Source organism: Ambystoma mexicanum, chromosome 1p (assembly GCF_040938575.1).
Source record: "Ambystoma mexicanum isolate Mex_15411 chromosome 1p, UKY_AmexF1_1, whole genome shotgun sequence".
Lineage (NCBI taxonomy): Eukaryota > Metazoa > Chordata > Amphibia > Caudata > Ambystomatidae > Ambystoma > Ambystoma mexicanum.
The window spans coordinates 1493709646-1493733792 of NC_090921.1; the positions used below are offsets into that span (position 1 = coordinate 1493709646).

At 46.3% G+C, this 24147-nt stretch overlaps 1 protein-coding gene across 1 annotated transcript in view; it reads left to right on the forward strand.

Moving 5' to 3' along the window:
• LOC138456456 (palmitoyltransferase ZDHHC21-like) overlaps positions 1-24147 on the forward strand; it is a 468858-nt gene that overhangs the window by 329030 nt on the left and 115681 nt on the right. The window contains exon 6 of the mRNA XM_069607178.1: positions 23582-23696. Within this exon, the coding sequence (XP_069463279.1) occupies positions 23582-23696 (115 nt within the window). The remainder of the gene's footprint in view (positions 1-23581; positions 23697-24147) is intronic.

Consider the following 24147-nt stretch of genomic DNA (forward strand, 5'->3'; position numbering starts at 1 on the left):
CGATGGTCCGGGGAAGAGAGCATCATAATGCACCAGGACTTGCTCCACCAGGATGTCAACTTCCCTGGCTGAGAAGCTGACAGCCCTCTGCCTCGCTGCCGGGGGGTTGCCACTTGCCTCCGATGATGTTGCTTCAGACATGGCAACCCTCAAGGCAGGTGTTGGTGGGCAAGGTGGTCCTTGTGCTGGGTTGTGGAGTGGTGGACTAGTACGTTGGGAGTCTTCTGGATCAGCAGATGTGGTCTCAGGTCCAACAATAGGAGCACTGGAAATGGCTGTACATCAGGCACTAATATTACAGGGCACGTGGGCAGCAGGCACACGGGCAGGCAGCAGCAGATGGCTCATAGGAGGCAGCTCGATGCACTTGAAGGCAGGTAAATTGGCTGGTAGGCAGGAGCCTGGGTTGTCCGTGTTACTCGCGTGGCCAGCCGGAATCAGAGTGACTCTGCACATGCGGAACCAGCATGTTAGTGTGGATTTAGAGGAAAGGACTTACGCGCATAAGTTACGTGACATGCACTGGACGTTGGGCGTTAATGTACAGTATCTGGATAAATCAGTGTGTAGTAGACCATCACACGCTTGTGCTAGCGATAGCGGACGGATGTGTGGACTTCTGTGCTTCTAGCGTTTCCACGCAATCTCTACCCTACAGCGAGAGTGCATGCTTTTTCTTTTGGTGGGGGATTTGCCTCTGTAAACATGCGCCTGCGTTTTGATTTTTGTTTTTGAGGCTGACGTTGAGTCGCGTATGCATTTTGCATACTGTGCGTGCCCCTGTGTTGCGTGTATTTTATTTATTTATTTTATTTGAATTTAAAAAGCGCCCAGTGGCCCGGAGGCATTGTGGCGCTCTATCCCCATTTTCAAGATCATACTACCCTGCGTGTTCTTCGCGTGCGCAATTTTTTGTGTTGATGGGTGCCACAGCGTACTGCATTACATTTTTACTTTACACCTGGGTTAATGAGGGGTCATGTACACGTAATTTCCATTTTTGGGGTTACGCAGCCCGTTTATTTTTCCCCAGGGGTTACATTGAGACTTGCGGGAGCACACTGGTACATTTAACATCACATACACTGCCCCCTCACTGAAATTGGCCAAGACAATTGATATCTGCCCCTCCCATTGCACAATTCCATCTGTGCCATGAGCGGGAGGGCAACAAGTGGGAAGGGTGGCCGAGGTGCCCAAGGCCATGAAGGGAGAGCTGTGCCCCCCACCCAGCAGTGTCAGGGAGATGCAGCTGATGCTGACGTCCCCAGCACCCAGGGTCCCGGGGCAGCAGTGTCATCTGCTGTCCCTACCAGCCAGGGTCAGGAAGCTGTAGGAGCAGCTGCAGCACCCGCCGCCCAGGGTCACGCAGCCAGCCCTGTAGTGGTCCAGGCACAGGTTCACAGGGACCCAGGTGCAGTAGTGTCTGTCTCGAAGGGGAAGGGACGTGTCGGGGGGAAAGTTGCGGCCACCAGCATCAGGGGTCCCAGAGCAGCAGTGTCCTCTGCTGTCCCTACCAGCCAGGTTCAGGAAGCTGCAGGGGCAGCTGCAGCACCCGCCACCCAGGCTCAGGGTCACAAGCCAGGCCTTTAGTGGTCCAGGCACAGGTCCACAGGGACCCAGGTTCAGTAGCCCCTGTCTCGAATTGGAAGGGACTTGTTGCGGAAGTGGCGGCCACCAGCACAGAGATACGGATATCTGCAAGGCAACCTCTTGTCAAAACATTGGTGGGTGATGCCATGGCCCAGTCCACCAGTACTCCAGCCCCTACTGACCCAAGTGGTCCCAGTCACTCAGGATCTGCACCCCCTTGCAAGAAGGCAAAGCGTGCAGTAGCGGGACAGGCTCCAACCCAAGGCACGGCACAGGAGACCCACACGTCGAGGAAGAGGAGCTTAAGTGATGAGGAACTCCAGATCCTCATGGACTACATGCTGGTGCGGGCAGGGAGCACACATACGCTTGCTCAGCGTATGGCCCACTGGCAGCGCTTCACAGATCTAATCTTCGCATTGGGCAATGAGAGGCGCACAGCTTCTGAGGCAGTGAAGCGTTGGACTGACCTCCGACGCCGAGCCAAGGAGAAGCTGGGTAACGCCCACGCCTCTACTCTGGTGACCGGAGGTGGGTCACTACAAGAGGACGATGAGCTGGCTCAACATGAAGAACAAGTCCATGATATGATTGTTGTGGAGCAGATCCAAGGTGTGGGAAACCTGCCCATTTATGAGGACATGTCTGGTGAGTGGTGATGCGTGTGCGTCGACACATGTGTATGTTGCTTGGATGGATTATTGTGATTGTCCGGCAGTTCTGCCTGTATTTACATGACTGCGATGGGTGGGCATGTCATGGTGGAATGACATGTGCTTATTGTCCTGTAGACTGCATGCATACGGTGTACTGCACACCGTGACAGTCGTCCTCACCACACATGATCATTCCTTACATGTCACTCTCTGTGCCGCCTCTTGTGGCCCTCTTCTTGCTCCAACCTGTGATGGCGGGTAGCCTGTGAGAATCTTCCACTCCACACTCTCCTTCTCTACTTACATCTGTGACATCTCTGAGAGGTCACCCTGCACCTCCTCAGAGGTATTTGTCCTTTCCTCTCATTACTCCTGCATCTCACTGTCTACAGAGGACTGGTCTTAGCTATGGTGGGCTACTGCAACTGACTCTTACTAGATTTTGGTGGTTGAATTCTCTTGCCTCTGCTAATCATCCAGACCAGGACTTTGGGAAGAGTCCTTTTGGTTTGGGGCCAGGGATTGTATCACCCTCGGACTGTGAGGATGCCACTGTCTCCCAGTGGCTACGACTGTTCTTTTCTGAACCCTGTGCATTTTTCACAAGTACTTGGGGGTCCTGGGGCAGATATTCAACTCCATCTTCAAGATTTGTTTACCTATCATAGTTTTCACTCTTCTATTTCCCATTCACTCTTGGTCAGTAGCTCCTCCTTGTAATGAGTTGGTGGTAAATGTCTGTCCTTGGCTAGGCCCTCCCTCTGGTACAGCCTCCCTGCCTCAATGGAACTGGAGGTGAACCTTCTCCAGGTATGTAGGCACATCTGATGCTTCCTCATGTGTTGGACTTACTCTCCTCCTCTCCCCTGCTGGAGTCCAGGATGACTGAAATTATACACTAGTGACCTGGCAACAATCTGATTCCCGACACAGTCCTCTGAGCCAACATTTTCACACATGCACTACATCCTGAGCATCCCCTGCACTTGATGTCTGTTTACTGTATCCCTACAGCCCACTACCGCCACTTGACCCCTGATGTGTGCATTTGGCCTTTCACTGCCAAAAGGGCACAACATTTACATTACTGCTGACGTATTTATGTTTGAAATTGAGGCTGCTCACATGTTCTGCACTGCCTCCTCTCACTTCCAAACCCAGGTATCCCCTTCAACCTACCTATTCACTGGTGTGATGTCAATGTGGCCTCGCATCATTTTATCAGTGTGCTTGTCTTCACTCTATTCCGACACCCTAGCATCGTTGCGCATTATGACACTGGTGTATCTTGGTTTTGTGAGTACAATGCAATGTCATGTCACAACTATTGAACATGGCTCTGGGACTGTTGTCATCAGGTTCCATCTCATGCTGTTTGTCAGTTCATGCATGGCTATGCAGCATCTGTGTATTGCACGTCTGGTGCTTGTGTGTGAAGCAGGTGCTATACACCATGCACTACATGTTTTGTTGAGCCCTTGATCACACATCCATGGCTGCATTCATAGTTCCCTTCCCTTCTATTTACATTGTGTATGTGCATGGTTTTTGTGCCATGAGTTACATGGCAGGTTAATGTGTTGCATGTCTACATTGTGGTAGCTGTGTGAGTGTGCTATGCAATTAACATGGGTTTTCATTTTCTTTTCTGTCCATGTGCAGGTGATGAGATACTTGATGCAGAGAAGGAGGGGGAGGTGGTACAGGATACTGAGCGGCTACCAACCACCAGTGGAGGAGGTGGTGGGATAGCCCATGAAGATCCACTGGTGCTATAGACCATGGTGGCCCTGACTGAGTCGGAGTCCGCCTATTATGATTCCTTTGGATCTGGTGGTGAACCAGATATGGCTTCCTCAATGCTGTCGCAGTTGAGTGGATCACCTGTGGGTGCTGTTGTGTCCCAAACGTCTGCAGGGGGTGAAGACCCCTCACTGGGAAAGTCAGTGTAGGTATGTCAGTCTGTGGTGGTTACGGATGCAGGGTCATGCTCCACAGTATTGGCTCCTGGTCCTGGGGCAGCTGATCAATGGAGGGGTGCAGTCCTTCAGCCACAGACAGGCCCATCAGATCAAGGGCCAGGTTCCCTTGGGTCTGCCAGGTGTGGGGTCCGCCAACGCGGTGGCTGTGTGGGAGCAGGCCATGTATGGTGTTGCACAGGAACAGGGGGCTTCGTATGAGATGTTGGCTCAGGGCATGGAAAGGGTGGCCAATTCCATGATGCCTCCAGAAAGACAGGTGGTGCTCCAGCTGCAGGCAATGTGGTCCACATGCCGCTCACACAGGCTGCACATGGAGGCCAGCAACAAGAGCCAACAGACAGAACTCGGGGCTTTGCAGGCATCCCTGATTACAAAGGGTCATGCACACAGGAACGCCCTGAGGGAAGTGTATAGGTCCCTTAGAATTACACTGGCTGCACTTGAGGTGGCCCGCAGTTGACGGTCTAAACAGCAGATGCAACAGTTGACTCATACCACAGAGGAACTCTGCATCCCGTGAGGTGTTGCATGGACCTCCGAGCCATCATGTTGCAAATGCAAGCATATCAGTACCGCATGGCCGATGCCATGGAGGACCAGACCAGGGCTATGCGTGGTGATCCTCCCTTAACACTACCACCTTCTAATGCGACACCACAGGGTGGTGTCGGCAGCGACAGCTCTCATAATCCATGATAGCCATGCGACCCTTGAACCCATGGAGGGGTTTTGTTTTTTCTTCTCAACATCCGCACATGTGGGTGTTGATGTGCACCCTGCCACTCCACCCTCCTGGGTGGTGCTCCCCACCCCTGTCGCCCATGGTCTTTTTTTTGTTGTTTTTTATCTATTGTACATTTATGTTTCATTGGGTTGCCTTGTGTGGCATCCAAGGGCATCCACAGTAGGTTTCAGCTGGACCCATAGAGGCTTATCTCATGTTGGTATTTATGCCTTGGGTCCAGGCGAATATGCCACTCCTGCTTTCCCTTTCCATGGGCTTGCAAGGAGGGCAGCGTGTGAAAGTAACTTACACCAACGCATTGGGCTTCCTTTCTATCTGTGGACAGTTTCGAGTCCGGCCTGTGTATACACCCCTAGTGGGATTCATGATTGAATGTCCAGTGCATGGTTGCCATCCCTTTTTGTTTGTACACTGGGATCCATACTTTGATCATGTTCCATCGTCATGTATTGGCTTGCCTATCTGTATTATTGTTGGCCTTCGTGTGTATGTGCTTCTCTGCCCACTTTAGTTATCAGGGCCACCCCAAATAATAGAAGGGTGGCATGTGCAAGTTAGGACATGTTGAGGCACTTGTGCAATTATGATTGGTCACTGTCAGACATATTCACTATTCTGGCCTGTGTATCTGGTATGTTGTACTGCCCAATTGGTGTCCCTGTGTACATTGGTAGTTTGATGTGTGTGAGTGACTTCTTTATGAATGGGTTCAGTTGATTGTTGAGCACTATGTGACAGTGGAGTTGAGTGATGGACATTTGATTTACACTTTTGACATTGCATGCCATGGCAAGGTGTGGCGACCAGGTATGGAATGGTTTAGGTGACATACCGGCATTTAGAGCTGTACTTTGCCATGGTGTTAGTGACATGCTACATCTTCCATGTGCTACTTTTATGCACACCAGATTGAGTTGGTTTAAGTTCTAAGGGATGCACACAATGTAGCACTTCCAAGGACAGGTTATCAGGGTGGTAAGGTTGGGACAGACGTTTGTCCCTTTGTCATCATCGATTGTCACCTGGAATGTGACAGGGTTGTGCACACTCTGCAGGGTTTGGATTTTAGGTGAATAATTGTGCCACAAGCTGGGTATGGGAAGCCTCGCCATGTGCCCTTTCCCCTCCAATGCGCAGCTGCCGTGCATGTGGTTGGGGATGTGGGGGCACCACCATGTCCACTGGTACGCCACGCCATGTTGCAACGTTGTCCAGGGCACATGCTGCCACAATGATCCTGCACACTACTGGTGGTGCATATAGTAGCTCACCATCAGAGTCGTCAAGGGAGCGAAAGCGTGACTTTAGCACTCCGAATGTGCACTCCACTATGGCCCTAGTTGCAGTATGGGCTGCGTTGTATCTTACCTGGGGTGGTGTGGTGGGATTCCGTATTGGGTGCTCAGAGGGTAGGTGCTGTCCCCTGTGGAGGTGAGATGTGTTGTCGGTGGTGTGGTTTTGTCTGTGTGAGTCATGCATGCATTTGCAGGGCCATTTGTACTCACCAATGAGCCATGTGTTGCCATGCCTCCCAGCTTCCAGGGCCCGGTGTAGGGGTGACATTCTGAATATGAAACTGTCATGGGTGGACCCAGGATAGTTGGCATATACAGAGGTTATGATTCCCTTGGCGCCACATATACCCTGCACGTTGATGGAATGCCAGTGCTTGCGATTGCGATAGATGTGCTCTGTGGCCCTCGGTGGACGTGGGGCTACATGGGTGCAATCAATGGCACAAAGCACTTTCGGGAAGTGCGCCACCCCGTAAAAGTCCTGTACCACGGCCTGCCTTTCTGCAGGTGTTCTGGGCATGTATATGTGCCTGCGGACTGAGGGGCGTGCAGTCATGATAGCCAACACCTGATGTAGGCAGCATGACTGCGTGGCATGTGAGATGCCCCTGACAATGGCAGTTGTCTGCTGAAATGACCCAGTGGCCAAAAAATAAATACAGTACATTGAGCACCTTTTCCAAGGGGCTCAGTGCTTAGGAGCACCGGGTGAGTGATGTGAGGTCATATTCCCACTCTGTGACCAGGTCTAATATGATATGAGGTGTAAACCTATACTGCCATAGACCTGGTGATCCGGCATCCCAAAAAGGCTGGTCCTGGGTAAAGAAATGCGTGCCCTGGCTATCCTCCTCCTCCTGCGGTGTCCCACGATCAGTGCTGCAAAAAATGGCACATTCATCGTAGCTGTATAAGTGCGTTGGCTTTTGCGCGCCCTTTTTATGCATTGTTTTTAGTGTACGGTGATGCTTACGCCAGCTTTCATGTGGCGGACGTGTTTGCGGATTAGCCTAAGAACCCTGTTTGATTCCATGAATATGTGTTGTTAGTGTGCTTGTGGGCGTTGCAAGTATTTTACTGTGGTACTTCCTATGTAACTCCCACATTTACGCTTGTTCCCCATTCCATGTGTTCTGCCCCCTTTTTAGGTGACTGCACAGTATGTGCCTTCGCTGGATATCTCACGGAAGGCGTTCATGGTGTCGCAGTGATGTGTTGGACCCGCGCAAATTCAGCGCAAGTCTCGGGGAATGCCACACTCAATGTGTTCCATGAATCAACAAACGGGCGCTTGCGCGCCTTTTAAACGCAAGCGCCTGTTTTTCCATGCAATTTTATTCCATGAATCGGGCCCATAATATCTAAAATTCAAATGGCTACACATATGCATAGTAGGGGTGTCATGGTATTAGTTTTATGACGATACGATAACCTTCTTGCCAAATGACGGTATATCATGGTTATCGCGGTATAGCAGGTGGAGTTAACTAATCTTAACAAATATTTTCTAAAAGGTCATAAACTGTCAGATTTATCATCACAAACAAAAGCAGGCACCCAGGACCAGAATTGGGCTTTTCAAACATACTTTGCACTGAAATGTCACCCCTTGCTTCCACCAAACACAAACACACGTGTGGAGAGGAGAGCCCTGCTGCGACTGGCAAAGCAAACTTAATAGCTTTTCTTACGTGGTCTTTTAGGCTTTTGGCTCCCCCACTGGCTACTGGTGAAGATGAACATGTTGCCATCTTGATAACCTGCACGCCACAGATCAATCGAGGCTGATGGTAGTATACGCGTGTGCGCATGAACACACACACGCACTCTCTCTTTATGTGACAGCCTTTAGTTTACTTGCGGGCCAAAAGGTGTTCAGTAAACACGGACATGTCACCTTTGGTATGGCAGCAGTGAATACCCACAGAGATGAGTGAATTTTGCAGTGTGACTTATTATATGTAAATTCAATGATAGAACCAGGGAAATCCCCCATTGTCATATGTTTAGCAAACATTATCCATTATAAATATATAAACCCCAAAGCCGCCATCCCAAAGTAAAACCTTTTCCTTCTTGGCAATGTATTTATTCTTCCTATTGCTAACATATTGATTGTGTCAGGCATGTGTGGTTTATGGAATGGCATTAAAAACTGCTCCAACTGAAACTACTTGGCAGATGGCACATCCAACAGTGCAAGACCAAGACTGTGCAGCACTTGCTTTCTGCAGCCTTTCCAAATCAGACTGAAAAGCACACTTAACGGTATAAACGGTATACCGGTATAAACAATGTGACGGTTATTATTGGTTAATTAAGTGGTTCACGGTATCTTTAACGGTATACCGTTATACCGTTACATCCCTAATGCATACTAGTATTTGCCATCTTTCCCCCAAGTTTAATGTCTGTGCCATTTACGCTTCACCTAGATGATAGTGGTGAAGGTCCAGCCCAACTTTTCCCATATAATGTATAACTCACAATACATCCTCATATGTGATCTCACATGTTGTTGAACCAGCTCTCAAGGACAGTTTTCTTGACAATTACAAGGGTTTGACATTTACATTAAATTTTGAATTACAGTACTTCATCTATGAAATCGGAACTACAATAAGTGAATTCAGTAACATACATTAACAGTTAGAATTGGTCATGATAAATGTCACATGTCAATTCAAGTAACTCTAACTCTGATGACTCAAACAAAGCACATTAAATCAGATTCACAGTTCATTCCACGGGGATGAATGGAGTGCAAGAGGTCGATCCATAGGACCTCTCTTTGAAATAACTTCCTGCTTAGATCACCTCCTCTGCTTCCCAAAGTGACCTTTTCTTAGATCACACAGTTTAACTGTGCAACTGTGTGTCTCGCCTCTAAGAAATGCTTTGTTCCGGGGATTTGATGTTCTTTGTGCGTATATTTGATTTATGTTCCATTCATCGAAGTTTAGCTTTTCTTATCATGATGCCAACATAGTACTATACACAATGGCATTTTAGTGCGTAAACCACATTTATAGAGTCACGCTTACATGAGTGTTTCAGTGAAATAGCTTTTCCAGAGTGAGGGTGTGTAATGGTGTTTCCTGTGATAATGTTCCCTCAATGCTGACAATTATGGCACGGTTGTGTCCCTCTGTGTTTAATGTTACTCGCTGTAGGTAATTGCATTTCTGCTTTAACAAGAGTATTACGCAGAGCTTCACTGTTGCGGTACGCAAAATTTGGTGGTTGCCTAAACACTGGTTGCAGTGTCGGGTCCATCTGCAGCATAGGCCAGTTTTTCTTAATAATTCCCTTAATCTTGCGACTCCGGAGTGAATGTGTTGTCACATACGCTAGTGGCTGTCCTTGTTTGGGGGGTTTAGGTATTAACAAGGTGTCCCTTTTTATGGTATCGACTTTCGCTGCAATCTCAGAGATAAGGGTCTGATTGTAGCCTCTCTCGTGAAATTTAGTTTGTAATGCATTCGACTGTGTTCTGTACTCCTCAGGTTCCGAGATGTTCAGCCTATAACGGAGGAACTGGCTTAGGGGTACACTCTCAATGGTGCGCTTTGGATGGAAACTCGTTGCCAACAGCATACTATTCCGGTCTGTGGTCTTAGAGTGGATCTTTGTCGCCAGGTGGTTAGATTTAGTGTAAACCTCTACATCCAAGAAATTGATCTTTGTTTTACTAATGCTTTTGGTAAACTTAATCTGTGGATGCATGTTGTTCATTGTGTCAAAAATGTTTTGCATCTCATCTCTTTTTAAAATCAATTTGCCAGATTAGTCACTGTTGTGGTCCTTCTACTTCCCCCAACAAATTGTCTCCCTATGGGCCAGCCTGGACAAAGGGTTTCCATGACTCCCCATTGAAACTATCCAGTAGGTGCTGGGAATGAATGTAGAGGAAATAACACCTCTGGGCCAAAACGCAGTGCCCAGCCACCTCCTTTGTATTTGATGGCTGTCCTGCCGGTCAGTCTGGTGGAACCTGCAATTATCACACTGTCAGTCCCATAAGAAGAGAGCACATGCCCTTGCAGCCACTCAACATCCCAAGACGAGAGCACATTTCCACAACTAGGAAAGCATGCAAATGGCTCTCAATACAACAAAAAATTGACCTCAAAACCATCTGCCTCAACTGCAAAGCCTTAAACAACCTAGCCCCACCATATCTCACCAACAAATTCACTATGAAATCCGCTCCCAGAATCACCAGGTCATCCAACTCCTTATGCTTGGTAGTGCCTAGATTCACATTAAATAGAGCAGGCGGCTCCAGTTTCACAGTGCTTGCCTCACTTCTCTGGAACTCCCTACCTCTCAATATCAAAACCATTGAGTCCTTCCCAATCTTTAGGAAACAGGTTATTCGCTGGCTATTGTACAAAGCCTAGCGATCACCTCTGAATCTCCTATGAACCTGCTGAAGTTTTGTAAATTGCTGTAATTTGTAATTGTTGCACCATGTATAATGCATACCTCATTCCTGTAACTGAACTCTTTATGCGCACATCTACCCATGGGTCTGGAGCGCTATACAAATAAAATAAACAAACAAACAAACAAGCCTAAGTTCACTGGTAGGTGCGAAATTAGCCTTTATGCCAAACTGATTTGACATGAATTCCTGGGCCTCAGTCGGTCTGATTGAATTAAATCAAGAAATAACTCCGTGACTCTGCGCCAATTTCTTTCAAAAAGTAATCTGATTTTTATTGAATCAAAAAATATTTTTGTTTCCTCAATACGCCCTCTATAGGGTCAAACACAGAAGGTCAAAAAATCCAAATCGCCCTGTATGACACGTGTTTCAGCTCAATAGAGCCTTTCTCAAATCTGGGCTACTCAGGTGTATTCTACTAATATACATGACATAATATATTATTGGATAGTTAATTTTCCAAAAATTCAAATACAAACAGATTTGTGTGTAATCACAACATTTGTGTGTAAACACAACACAATAATAGTTGCCCCTGAATTATGTTCAAGATACCAATTTACAGACAGAGATTAAGGATTGGTAACGGGGAGGAATGTATGGGTCATAAGACAAAACAGGCATTTATGCAAATAGATTATACATAGCACAAGGGAGAGAAAAAGTAGGTACACAGGGAACCAAACAAACAGAAACAAGAATGATTTGATTCCATCAATTATACAATGTAAAAACCAAAAATAATAAATAAATGAATTGGAGAAAAAGAGAAAAACAGACAAAAAATACAAAATTATTGACAATGATTGTATGATATTAATCAGTTGGAGTTGTCTCTGTTGTATATTCATACAAGTAATGACTTACCTGAGGTACATGAAATATCCACTGATAGTGTTGCGCTGGTTCCGAATTATATTGGGATTAATCCCATGCTCCTTCTCTGTCAATTGCATATAATTGAATATATTTAATCTACTTCTTCGAATTTACTGAAACTACCTAGTATTTGTGAGATATTGACTATGGTCACTCATGCATTCAACTACTATATAAACATCAATATTACAACCTGTAAAGTTGGCTAAGTAACGTCCCAACACTCAATTGTATGTTTATCTCACAATCTCTGCATAACGTTATGATCCATGTGTTCGCTTTTCCAAATTCAAAAAACTAATCACGTTCTATACAATTATCAGATGCTTGTTGACTGACAGTTCCTGATTTCACATTGCTCGAAATCTTAAAAGTATTGCCTGAAAGCAGAGGTTGCTCACCTTCAATCGACTAATTCACCCGCCTTGGCGTGATTTCTTGATTTAATGCAATTTCACGGTATAGGCTGTATACCGACAACTCCGAGGAATTGCGACATCATGTGTAAAGTATAATTTTCTAAATTCTGAATTAAGGAGTGCAATATCAAAAAGGAATATTAAGGAGTCGCCCACAAGACCAGCTGTAAACAGTAAATGCCAAATACGTTTTTCATACACAGTCTGATTGAAGTCCTTATTGGGGGGGAAAAGAACATAACAGACGTAGCTTTGCAGCCCCTCTACCCACATATACAATTGTGTTTCTGTGCGAGCCGCGGTATTACTTCACATTTAGTTTTAAAGGCATTTTTTCTGCTTTGCAAAAGCAGATTTACACGTGTTCATTCTGATTTCACAAAATGCGGTTTCTGCCGCACACAGTTTCCTTGGCATTATCTTTCAGTAAGGCTTTTATAGAAATGGTCAGTCTCTGGACACAGAGGGCCTCATTCCGAGTTTGGAGGTAGCCATGGCGCTATTAGCGCCATGGCTGCCTCCAAATTCGGTCCAACTCCGGTCTGGTGAAGGGAGTAATTACCGGTCCAGTCTGAGGTCGGTGGGACCGGTAATTCCCCATTCACCAGAGCCATTCCCCATTCCGGCCCCCATAGGGCTCAATGGGAACGGGGAAGGCGGCAATAACGGTACCACAAATTGCGGTGCCGTTATTGACCCCGGTATCCCTTTGCAGGTCCCATCCATAATGCCTTGTAAAACCAGGCTTTAAGGGAGGGACCCGCAAAGGGACCTCGGAATAGGGCGCAAAGAGATTACCGGCACCAGTGTCATTACCGGTGCCTGGTATCCATTTGCGCCCAGGTCGTAATGACCCCCAGAGATATGCTGCAAATAGTTCCTTGGTAATTGACACGAGGCAAGAGAGAGAGCCACGCTATAGCTTTCCTTGGCAGTAATTTGCATGTACTGGTAAATCCTAGCCATGCGGACTTGAAACAGAATTCTTTGCTCTTCATGCACTTTAATAATGAAAACAATGCCGTTCTGGGAGGGATTCTTTTTTATGGCAATTAAACTAAACAAAAACAAGTGGTGGGAGACCCCTAGGTTTTAGGCTATTTAAATGACCGCATTCCCAGAACATTTACAACTGCGGAACAATGCTTACATTTGGACAATAACATCAGGCAAATAACTCAACGGAACAAGAACACAATTTGACTTTTACACCTTGGTTTCATTTTCACAATACATCAAGCAACTTACTCAACAGGACCAAGACAGCAACTTGACTTTTGCAACACCTTTTTTTCATTTTTACAGTCACAATAAAGAAAAAAACTCCCTGTTATATAGAGATATCTATGCACCTACATACGTCCTTCTGCCTTTTCTTTTTCTTCTCATTCTTCTGATGGTTCTGTTTGATTTTCGTTTGGCTCATCAATCAGCTGTGTTTCTGTGTTGACGACTTTTTAACTGATGGATGTGGACCCATTTCTCTTCTGATCTCTGCGGATCCTTTAGGCGACAGGTGAAATTTTGTCTACAATTTCAAAGGGACTGCGCCTGGAAGGGAGAAACTTCCACTCCTTAGTCTGGTTCTTCTGAAAATTGTACTAGTAGACCCTGTCTCCTACTTGGTATTCTTTTTTAGTTGTTTTTAAGTCATAGTGGGTTTTCATCCACTCTGCCGATTTCTCCAGATTCCGCTGAGTGTACGCAAAAGCATGCTGACAGTGTTTTCTTAGATTCTAAAGATATTCATGTGTTGTGGAGGCGTTTATCAGTGTCTGCTCTTGTGTTCTATAGAACAGATACTGAGGTAGCACAATTTTTCATCCAGTCATTGGCTCAAATTGAGATATTTTGGTCGCAGAAGAGGGTGATCTGATGACCATCAGGACAAGCGGTAATGAGATGTCCCAACTTGGCCCAGAATCTGCCACAAACGTCTTAAGAATAATCACAATTGTTTTATTGTACCACTCCACTCCCCCACTAGAGGATCGTCAGTATGCAATATGGAGTTTTCCCTTTACCCCAAGTATCTCCCACATCTTTGTCATCACTTCGCTGGTGAAGTGACTTCCTCGGTCTGACTCAATCCTTTGGGGAAGGTCAAAATGCGAGAAGATGTGGTTGATCATCAGGGCAGCTGCTGTTTCTGCCTTGCAATTTGGGGCCTGGGAGACATTCCACCCATTTGGTAAACAAGCATGTTACTGTTGACATATACTTGTTCCCCCTAGAGGAGGCAATCACGGGCCTGATGAAATCTACTTGTAAATCTAACCAAGGCAGAATCATCCCACTCTTCTCGAGGGGGGCTCGGTGTGTGAGTGAACTTGGCTGAAATTGTGCACACACAAGACACCCCTTCCAATATTGGTTGAGGTCCTGCCCCATGTGTGGCCTGTATGCAACCTCCCGCAAGATTTCTAAAGTAGTGGGAAAATCCCAATGACCGGCTGTGGCAGCGTCATGGGCGTGACTTAGCATCAGGCTTCGGAATGAGGTAGGTACCACCCACAGGTCACATCCAGAGATGGGATCTCCTTACCAACAAACCGTCTTGGATTTGCAACATTCTGGGACACTTCATCAACACCGTCAGGTCCTCTTTCCCAATGTAATTGGTTTCCGTCGCAGGATAATTCACGGGGTCCTGAATGTGTTGGTAAAATATCCCATTAATAGGATCCCCTTTTTTTGCTGTGATTAAATCAGCATCTGGGGTCTCCTTACTCCACTGGGCAGTTGAGAGTTCATTGTGAGCAAGTGTCTGGGACCTGGTGACAGCAGTGACCTGGATTTCCCCAACAGGGACTCTATCTCAAGGAGATCCCCCTGGATGGCTCCGGTTTTGTCCAACTGATCAGTCAGGTCGTTTCCAGTTTTGTCTGTGCTCTCTATTCTGGAATAACCCTTAATCTTTTTCCAATAGATTGTCATCCCATTAGAGTTGACCAGATCCACCAATATTTTGTATGAGCTTGCCATGCTTGAGTGGTTTATTATTTGCACACAGCATGCCTCTGGTTTTCCAATTGATCAGGTGCTCTACGAACACATTCCGGACATAATCTGAATCAGTGATTATGACCAGTTCTTGGAGCCTGTGTTGCACTGCAGTGAGGATGGCCTGGTGAACTGCCATGAACTCTGCCACCTGACTACTGTGGGGACAGATCTTGTACCCAGCAGAGGGCTCTGGGGCATCATTAACCCAGGCATTCCCAACGCCGGCCACCAGTTCCTTTTCCCTGTTGTTGTCAACATGGTAGGAGCACCTGTCCACCTAAACAGTGGACATCCCCTTGTGTGGGGAATTCAGGTACGCCTCCATGTTGTCTTGGGTTTTGAGACTTTCGTCCTTGGGGCAGTCTTCTTGGGCACAATCATGCAAGTCAGCCAAACCGTGTGCCAAACTCTTCTTGTTTTGGCCATATCTGACCTCCACAGGAAAGCCTTGCATGGACAGAATCCAGGAAGTAATTCTGGAATTACGTACATTTCCTGCCCGGATTCTGTCCCTTTGGAGGTATTGCAAAGGCTGGTGCGGTGTCTCCACAATGATATGCTCCCCCTGGATGAACGGGTGGTAATTTCTCAATGCCCACACTGTTGCAAGGAGTGCCTTCTCACAATCGTTGAATTTTTCCTCCCCAGAGGATAAAGTCTTACTTGCATAGGAGATGACTTTATTGACCTTGTCATGCTTTTCATATAATACTGATGTCAATCATGTATTCGAGAACCCCGTCTCGAAGAAGAAATCCTTGTTTTTGACAGGTTAAACTAGACAAGGCGCTTTTGAGAGGCTTCTTTTGAGTTGTTTCACTGCCTCTGCTTGTTCTGAACCCCACTCCCACTTGACCCGCCCCCTTCAACAAATGGACCAGGGGTCTCGTGACCTCTGCATAATCCTCAATTAGCTTCCTACCGTAATTTGTCAGTCCAAGAAGGCTCTTTAGTTCACGCAGAGTTGTGGGGTCTTTTAGTTTTAGTAGTGCTTCCACTTTCTTTGCCTGGGGACAGAGACCCTCAGGGGTGATTTCATGTCCCAAGAAGTTTACACAGGTCCTACACCACTGTGCCTTCTGGAAGGACAGTTTTGCTCCGGCAACCCTCAAGTGGGTAAGAACATAGCGGATTTCCGCTATGTGTTCCTCCACAAGGAACACATAGCCAGGTTACCCCTTTCACCCAAGTCGGGCATGGCCTTGTGACCTTGTGTAGAAAGATGTTGAATTAATTGCCGGAGTTTATGTATCCGAAGGGAGCTCGGGTCCATGTGTACTGCTGCCCCGCGAAGGTAAAGGCCAGCTTGTACTGGTCCACTGCATCAACAATTCCTCTCAGTACCTGAATTCCTTTTAATGCCAACCCACATCTAGGTGCGATCAATCCCATATGTTCTGATGGAATTTGTGATTCAATCCCTGTATCAATAACACTGATTCCTCTGGGTTCAAGTCTCATCTCCTCCCTAGCATGCAAATCCACCCCTGCAGACTCTGGTCTTGCTCAATAAGTAGCTAGGTGATATTTCCCAATACATCAATGTTTCAAATGCCCTATTCGGTTTCATTTGTAAAGCTAGCGTTAACATGCGCATCAATGGGGTTTCACCATTGGCAATTGGTCGGTTATTTATCACTTGCACCACATCTAGGATGCGTTCACGCCACCCTTTCAGGTAACCATCACCAGTCTTTCACAACTGTTCTTCCATCAAACCATTTATTCTCTCAATCAATCCCAAAGCCTCGGTGTGATAAGGAACATGGAAAATCCCCTCGACACTCTTCTCCTGACAATCTTCAATCAGTTTCCCTTTAAAATAAGCTCCATTGTCACTTTTGTAGGGGTATCCCATAATATACAGCCACTTGATCCAACAATTTAATTGTATTCAATTGCGTGGCTCTTCTGCATGGTAACACCATCAAGTATCCGGAATACGTGCCCACAATTGTACACGCATATTGGCATCCTCTGCTGACTGACATTGGACCGAAGTAATCGATTTGCCAAATTTGTCCAGGTAATTTACCTCATTTTAAGGTGCCTCGAATTACATGTGGAATAGATCTGTTTTTTATGTTGGCACACCAGACATTGTAAAGTCAGTTTTCACGATCTCTAAAGGAATGCTAATTCCTTGATCTTGTGTCCACCTGATAGTAGCCTTTTCTCCGGAAATGCGCCAAAATGTTGACCTCGTAACTGCGACTACGCAGTTACACCGGCTTTGGTGCATTTTCATTTACTGACTCCCATTACTGCACCCAAGCAGAGCGGGGGTTGCAGGGCGTCCCTCCCTCTCTCCTTGGAGGCAGTAACAGGAGTCTGGGGTTGCAGGGTTGCCCCCCGCTTACCATTGCGGTAAGCGGGGGACAAGAAAGTTTAAAAAAAAATAAAAATGCACCCTGCGGCGCCGACCCCGAGGGATAGCGGGGAGTCGGCTACACACACAGAAATGTGCCGCCGTAAAGGTAAGTGTGGTGGGGGGTCAGGTAGAGGAATGCGGGCTGGGGAACTTGCGTAAAGTGATCTATTTGATCACTGCGCTGCGCCGTAATTGTCGTCAGCATTTTTGTCGGCGCAGTTACAGGCGACAGTGATAACAGAGATTCTTTTCTCCAAAATGCCCACTTTTCTGGTGTGCCCACTTAGCAATCCCTTCCAAATCATCTTCCTCAGAACTCATGTCCATAGCCGAAATCTTGGTATGTTCATCTCAACAGAATTGAACCATCGTTGTAATGAGTGAGTAAAACAATGTGCATCCACATGATACATGGTCACCTCACTATGCATCAACATTTCAGCAATACCTTGCCACAATTAGTTCCCCATAATTCTTTTGCATGAATTTTCCATCTGTTTTTCTGTCATGTAGCCACCCAAACAGCTAATCCATTCGCCACAGACCAAGTCAGTGTATATATAACAAAAAACAGGCGCTTCTTGCTTCAATGCCTGATATACTGCATACAACTCTGCAAACTGACTACTCTTCCCTTTACCCGATGTTGTCAAGATTTTCTTTATTTTTGGATTATATGACACGCCTTCCAGTGTTAAATAGTCCCCATATATTTAGCCGAACCATCAGTGAACTTGGCATGTTCAGTTTGTTCACTAGTTAGCTCCCCACAAGGACCCCCCCATTTACAGGAGACTCACAAATATAAGTCCCCTCCGACGGTTCCAAATCAACCAGCGGAACACCAGCCACTTGCTCATGTAATTTCGCAATTCCACCCTTCGCTGTTTTGGCACGATCTTGTATGTAACATTTCCACTTAATGATGCTAGCCTCCTGAGCATGTCCCATTTGATGTGTTTTGGGAGAGCTCAGTACCCATTGCATGATCAGAATTTCTGGTCGGATCAATATATCATGACCCACTGTCATTTGCTCTGTTGTCACAAATTCGGGTAATTGGCGCTTATGGAGGAGATGGAAACGTAGCCTCCATTAGAATGTGCCATCATGCTCTTCTGTTCACGGTACGCAGCAGTCTAGTGTTTCGCTGCAACATGGCCGCTGCCGAGTGCCATTTAGTCAGTCGGTACTCGGCGCTCGGCGCATTGCAACGTACGGATTTCTCCTTTTGTTGCTAGCGCTGCTTATTCATTTCCCTTGGCGGCGCTCTGCCCTGCTTTCTTGTACTCTGTTTCCTTTCTTTGTGCTTTGCTTCCACTTCCTCTTGACTCCTCCCCCTCCTCTCTTCCATAGCTCTGGCTACTTGTTCTTTCTATTTGTCTTTCTTTCCCTTGTAAAGATTTTTTCGCTTACCTTTCCTTTGATTTCTCGTCTTCCTACTCACTTACCTTGCTTTGATTAGCCCGGATTGTTCCTCCCTGCGTACCTCCTCATGCCGCAGTGGTCTGTGTTTACCTTCATTCGAGGATACATCCCTCCTGGCATAGTAAGATTTCATTTTCACGGAGTCACTTGCTGAACCTTAACCTACTCCTCCCGGCCCAGCGATCCAAACACCAGAGCCAACCTTCATTGGGTTTTTTCCTGCCAGAGGCTTTTTCCCCCACGACGTTTCCTTTCTGGCTGCTTTGGGAAGGAGGTCTCTGGATCGTCGATTCACATAGGGACACAGTGGCTTCCTCCCGAGGCAAACCCTATCTTCATTAAAAAAAAAAGGGAGAGGCTTCTAGAAGGCTAAGAAAGAAGGAAGCAGACAGATCTTCTAATCCATCAGGTGAGGAGGAAGGGGAGTTCTTACTCTCAGAAGAGGAGGACATAACAGACAAACCTGATATCGGTGTCCACAAGAGCCCAATAGCATGGCAACAACTGCTTCTCAAAGGAAGTGTATCTGTCACCAGCTTTGGGTAATTTACGACTCTAAAAACCCAAAGGAACACGCTTCCTGTCCTGTTTCACTCCCAAACTCCAATTGGCACAATTTTCATGTGCAGACACGTTTAATTCATCTGCCCTTAACGGCCATAAATCAAGTACTCTCTGGATGGTATCTTTCGCTAGCTGAAATGCTTTCTCTTGCTCACCGCCCCATTCAAAGATTCAAAGTCAGAGTTCTTTCGTGTCACTTTGTAAAGAGGCACTGAAATCTGCCGCGAATGTGGTATATGCTGTCTCCAGAACCCAAACAACCATATGAACTGTTGAGCATGTTTCTTATTCGCGGTTGTAGTGAATTCAAGAATCTTTTGTTTGGCCTTTGGCACCATTTCACGGTGCCCATTATGCCACTGAATTCCCAGAAAAATGACGGTCTCCGCTGGACCTTGGATTTTTGTCTCATTAATTTCCCATCCTTCCTTTCTCAAACCCTAAATAATGGTGTCTAGGAGCGTCCGCACACTCTGCTCATCCTTTCCCTGTATCAGAATGTCATCAATGTAGTGTGAATTCTGCACATCGGGTTTGCACAGGATCTTAGCCACATGTTCCGCCACCAGCCGGTGACAAATGGTTGGACTATGCACGTATCCCATGGGCAAACGTTGAAACGTATACTGCCTCCCATTCCAGGAAAATGCAAACTGCTCCTGACACTCTTCTGCAATGGGCATGGTGAAGAAGGCATTTGCCAAATCTTTCATGGCATAGCAAGTTCCCTCGAACTTTTGCACATTCTCAATCTGGGTAACAGCATCTGGTACTGCGGGTATTAACGGAGGAATGTACTCACGGTAATACAGTCATCATATAGCTTCCGTCTTGTTTCTTAACCGGCGAGACCGGATTGTTCCACGCCGTGTTTACAGGACGTAGCACACCTGCTTCTACATATCCCTTGATGCTATATGAGATCTCCTTTTGTCCCCCAGGAATATGATACTGTTTCATAGATAACCGTTTTATGGCCAAAGGAAACTGCACGGGGGGCATCTTCAGTTTTCTCACAATGACGGGGGTACACGTCAGTGCACTCACCCCGAACTGATACCGCCTAATCCTAAATTCAGTTCCTCCAGAATATCAAAGCCAATGATATATTCAGGGATGGGAACACTCAACGCTTGGTATTTATTCCGTTTTAAATTACCAATTTTCCTGTCAACTCTCGTTTGGACTGCGGGGGGTCTCTTTCCCTCCCAGTCCTGTAATGGTAAAATGTCTGCCCTTAAATCTTGAAGGATTCCCATGAATTAACGAGGCCTCCGCCCTGGTATCAATCAAGCTCAAACCTCTTGCGTATTTCCTGATTGCCAGAATAATTTCACATTCACATGAGGTTTTGTGTTTACCTTAATCCGGGCAGACGCTACCAGAGTTTGACCGCAATCCTATTCGTATTTTGAATGCGTGTATTTGGACTCTAACATCGCACTCCCAACCTTCAGAATAGGTTGGCTGATATGGTATCCTCCTCAGGCGGGGCGGAAGGGGACTTATCCCCACTTTGCCTGTTCACATCCTGCCTTTTCACTTGTTTATACTGCTCTTTCCCTTCACTTAAAGCCCTCGCTTTTTATACAGCTGATACATTTCACAAGTTTCAATTCCATCAATATCTTTGCGCGGCACTCCATCTTTTAGCAGCGCCAAAACATGTATTTTCTTGATACACGGGAATCCCTACTATCAAACCTCTTTCCAGGGATCCGTTTATTCTCTCCCTCTGCCTCTCGCTCTCACTCTCCCTCTCGGGCTCCCTCTCCCCCTCCCCCCACCCAGCTTTGTCCCATTCCCTTAAGTCTAACTGTCAAATAGCATCCAACACCTCATCCGTTAATTTGCCTGTCATCCCCACCAGTAAAGCCAGTAAAGTCATAATTACATTTTTATAGGCTGATGGAGCAGTTCAAATGATTGTGTTTTGTGCTGAGACTGACAATGCCACCCTCCCATATGTTCGGGATCATCGGTATGGATGGCTTCTTTCATAGCGTGCTCCCTAAGCCTTTGGATGGCCTCTCTGTGTGTACCACCGTTTCTCCTCACTAGGCCAGTCTGATGTAATCGGATATGTGCGATTACATCCTTGAGCAGCTAACTGTAACAAAGACACTTGCAGATCCCTCCTTTTGACTATCACCATCTGGAGGCGGTCCTGCACGTAATACTTCTTGAATATGGGTTTCATGGGACAATGGCAGGAACCTCAGAGAATCGGTCGAATCTACCAAGAGACCCGCCGCACCCCTGTCAAATAATCTGACCATCCATGTTAAGAGGCTCACCAGCCCTCCTGTTTTAATCGTTTAATTAGCTCCCCAACCTCTTGTTGAGAATAATCCTCCAATGTTGTTAAATCCATTAAACTACCCCCAGGATTATTCGGATGTGGACCAGCTCGTCAACGCGTAACTGATTTGCCGGTCACCTCCTTCCTGTCAGGCTCTGGTTTGGACGGTATTTCCCTGTCCAAACCACTCTCTGAACTGGTACTATCGAATACATCCCTGTCCCATTGGTCGTAGTCCCAATCAACCCCTACGAAGGCAATTACTGTTGCCACCTTGCAGATATTCACTATCCCTCTTATCTTTCGATATTTGTATCGGGCAGAACTCACAGCAGCTCGCTCGGCTACTGCTTGATATTTATCGGCCTTATCATGATACAATTTCATCTGAAGCTGCTGCATTAACGCAATGTGTTTCTCAGCAGCCAGCTCCTTTTCCAATTTCAAGACGCTCGCCTGCAATACTACATTCTGCTGATGCACATTTCTAAAGGCATGCAACAAAATCCAACCTTGTCTGCCCAAAGCTGAGCACTCCTCCCACTTTTCCACAAGTAGCTGTTGCAAGCAAGTCGCTACCTAGGTTGGACTTGCCTCTCCTATACTCGTGTTCCTGGTCGCACTCAAACCTGCACCACATGCCCAAGTCTGTGGAAGTTTGTCATACAGACTCTTTGTCCACCCTGGGATCGTCACTTCGGGGCAAACTCTGCCTGCTGAGCTTCCCTTTTTCCGAAATAAGGAACTCATCGTATCGATGGATGTTTCACGTCCCTTCCCAAAATTACCTCAAACACAATCGCGCAATTCACAAATGTAAAGAAATTGCCTTTCTGTGTCCAAGCTTTAGATTCATTTGGTCTCTGCCATCAATTTCAGCACGAAAACCCTGCTCACAGTGCCACTATGTTCTTCTTCCTAGTGGAATAACCTCAGAAGTACTCACCCAATTAAACGGACCAAAAGTTCTTGAACTCAGGAAGGCAATAAAGCACAATATGACCAAGGGTTGAATAATAATGGCTTGTGAAAGGCCCCTTTATTCACAATCCATAAGCACACAGATAACTATGGGATATTGGTGCAATTGGTTATATATAGGCACACAAACAAGGATAGCTACAAAGGATATCCATCACCGTTGGTGCAGTTGCAGGAGACTTCATCTCAGCCATGACAACACTTCCATGTCCCGAGGCTGGTAGGCATAGAGATCACATGTATTAACGGGGTCTGAAGCAGATCCTCCTCCCTCTCAGTGAGACTTCATTACCTGGGGTTCCAGTTCTATCTCCTCATCGGGGTGCCTCTCTTCTTAAGGGGGACAAATCCCTGTCCCCCATAAGTTGCAAACTGTCCCTGGCCGAAGGACAGACAGCAAGCATGGGAGGCAAAGAAGGGAAAAATCCAAACAGTAGTGGAAAAAGCCTGCTCGTCTCTCGCACGCTCATTCCCGGCACCCCTTATCAATGCACCTGCACATCCCTGACTCCTCTCTTGGCTCGTCCTTTAGCGAACAATACAACTATTCTTAATAGTAAGGTCATCTGCTTCATAATATAGTATTGCAACTGTTGCAGAACTCATGTCTGCCTTCTAACTGAGCTCACAGAAATGTAGACTTTCATTGCGGTTTGTAAGTGAATGTCCAAATGGCTGCGCACCGGCGCCATGTTTTAGCTCATTTGCGCACACGCATTACAAATGTTATAGGTATACACATTTTGCAGTCACACATTTTATTTGGTCATTGTGTGCTTTTCCTCTTTTGCTCACTTTATTGCTTCTTGTTTTTATTATTGTAAGTGGTTTTTCCATGGTCACATTGTCATTGCAATGCATGGAAATACTTCAAAAGGACAGAAAGTGATCTTGCAATTCTGTTTTCTAGGTGTTTTGAGTCTTTATGGACTGGGACTTCTCTTGACAACGTGGTTGTGGCCCATTTTAAAAGAAAAATCAGGAGAACCAGAGAAAGTTGGATTTTCTATCACTAATGCACATTTGTAAGTGTGATCAACTATGCCTTAAGCTGGGAAGTGTGCTGAAAAAACATACTGGATATGATTCATAATGCAAATGTAGTTGTACTTTGTTTTAAGTTGAGGGTTGTTCATAATGAGGATATTTGCACCTCCGTCTGGGATGTGGAACACAGTTCTTGCTATATTGTTTACTGCATAGCCTTATGACTAAAGATGTAGTTTTCAATATGTTGTAAGCCTAACAGATTTCTGTATATATATAGCTGATATGAGATCATCAGCTATACATAACTGATAAGAAGCAACCTGATGGGCTATGACAGGACATCGCCTAATCCTCAAACACCAAATATGGCTACACATTTGGTTGGTAATCGCTGGTGAGGGAGGAAGCCAATGAAAGAGCTGAGATGCAGACCCATTGTCAACATTGTATATGTTATGATAAATATGTTTAGAAAGCAAGACCAAG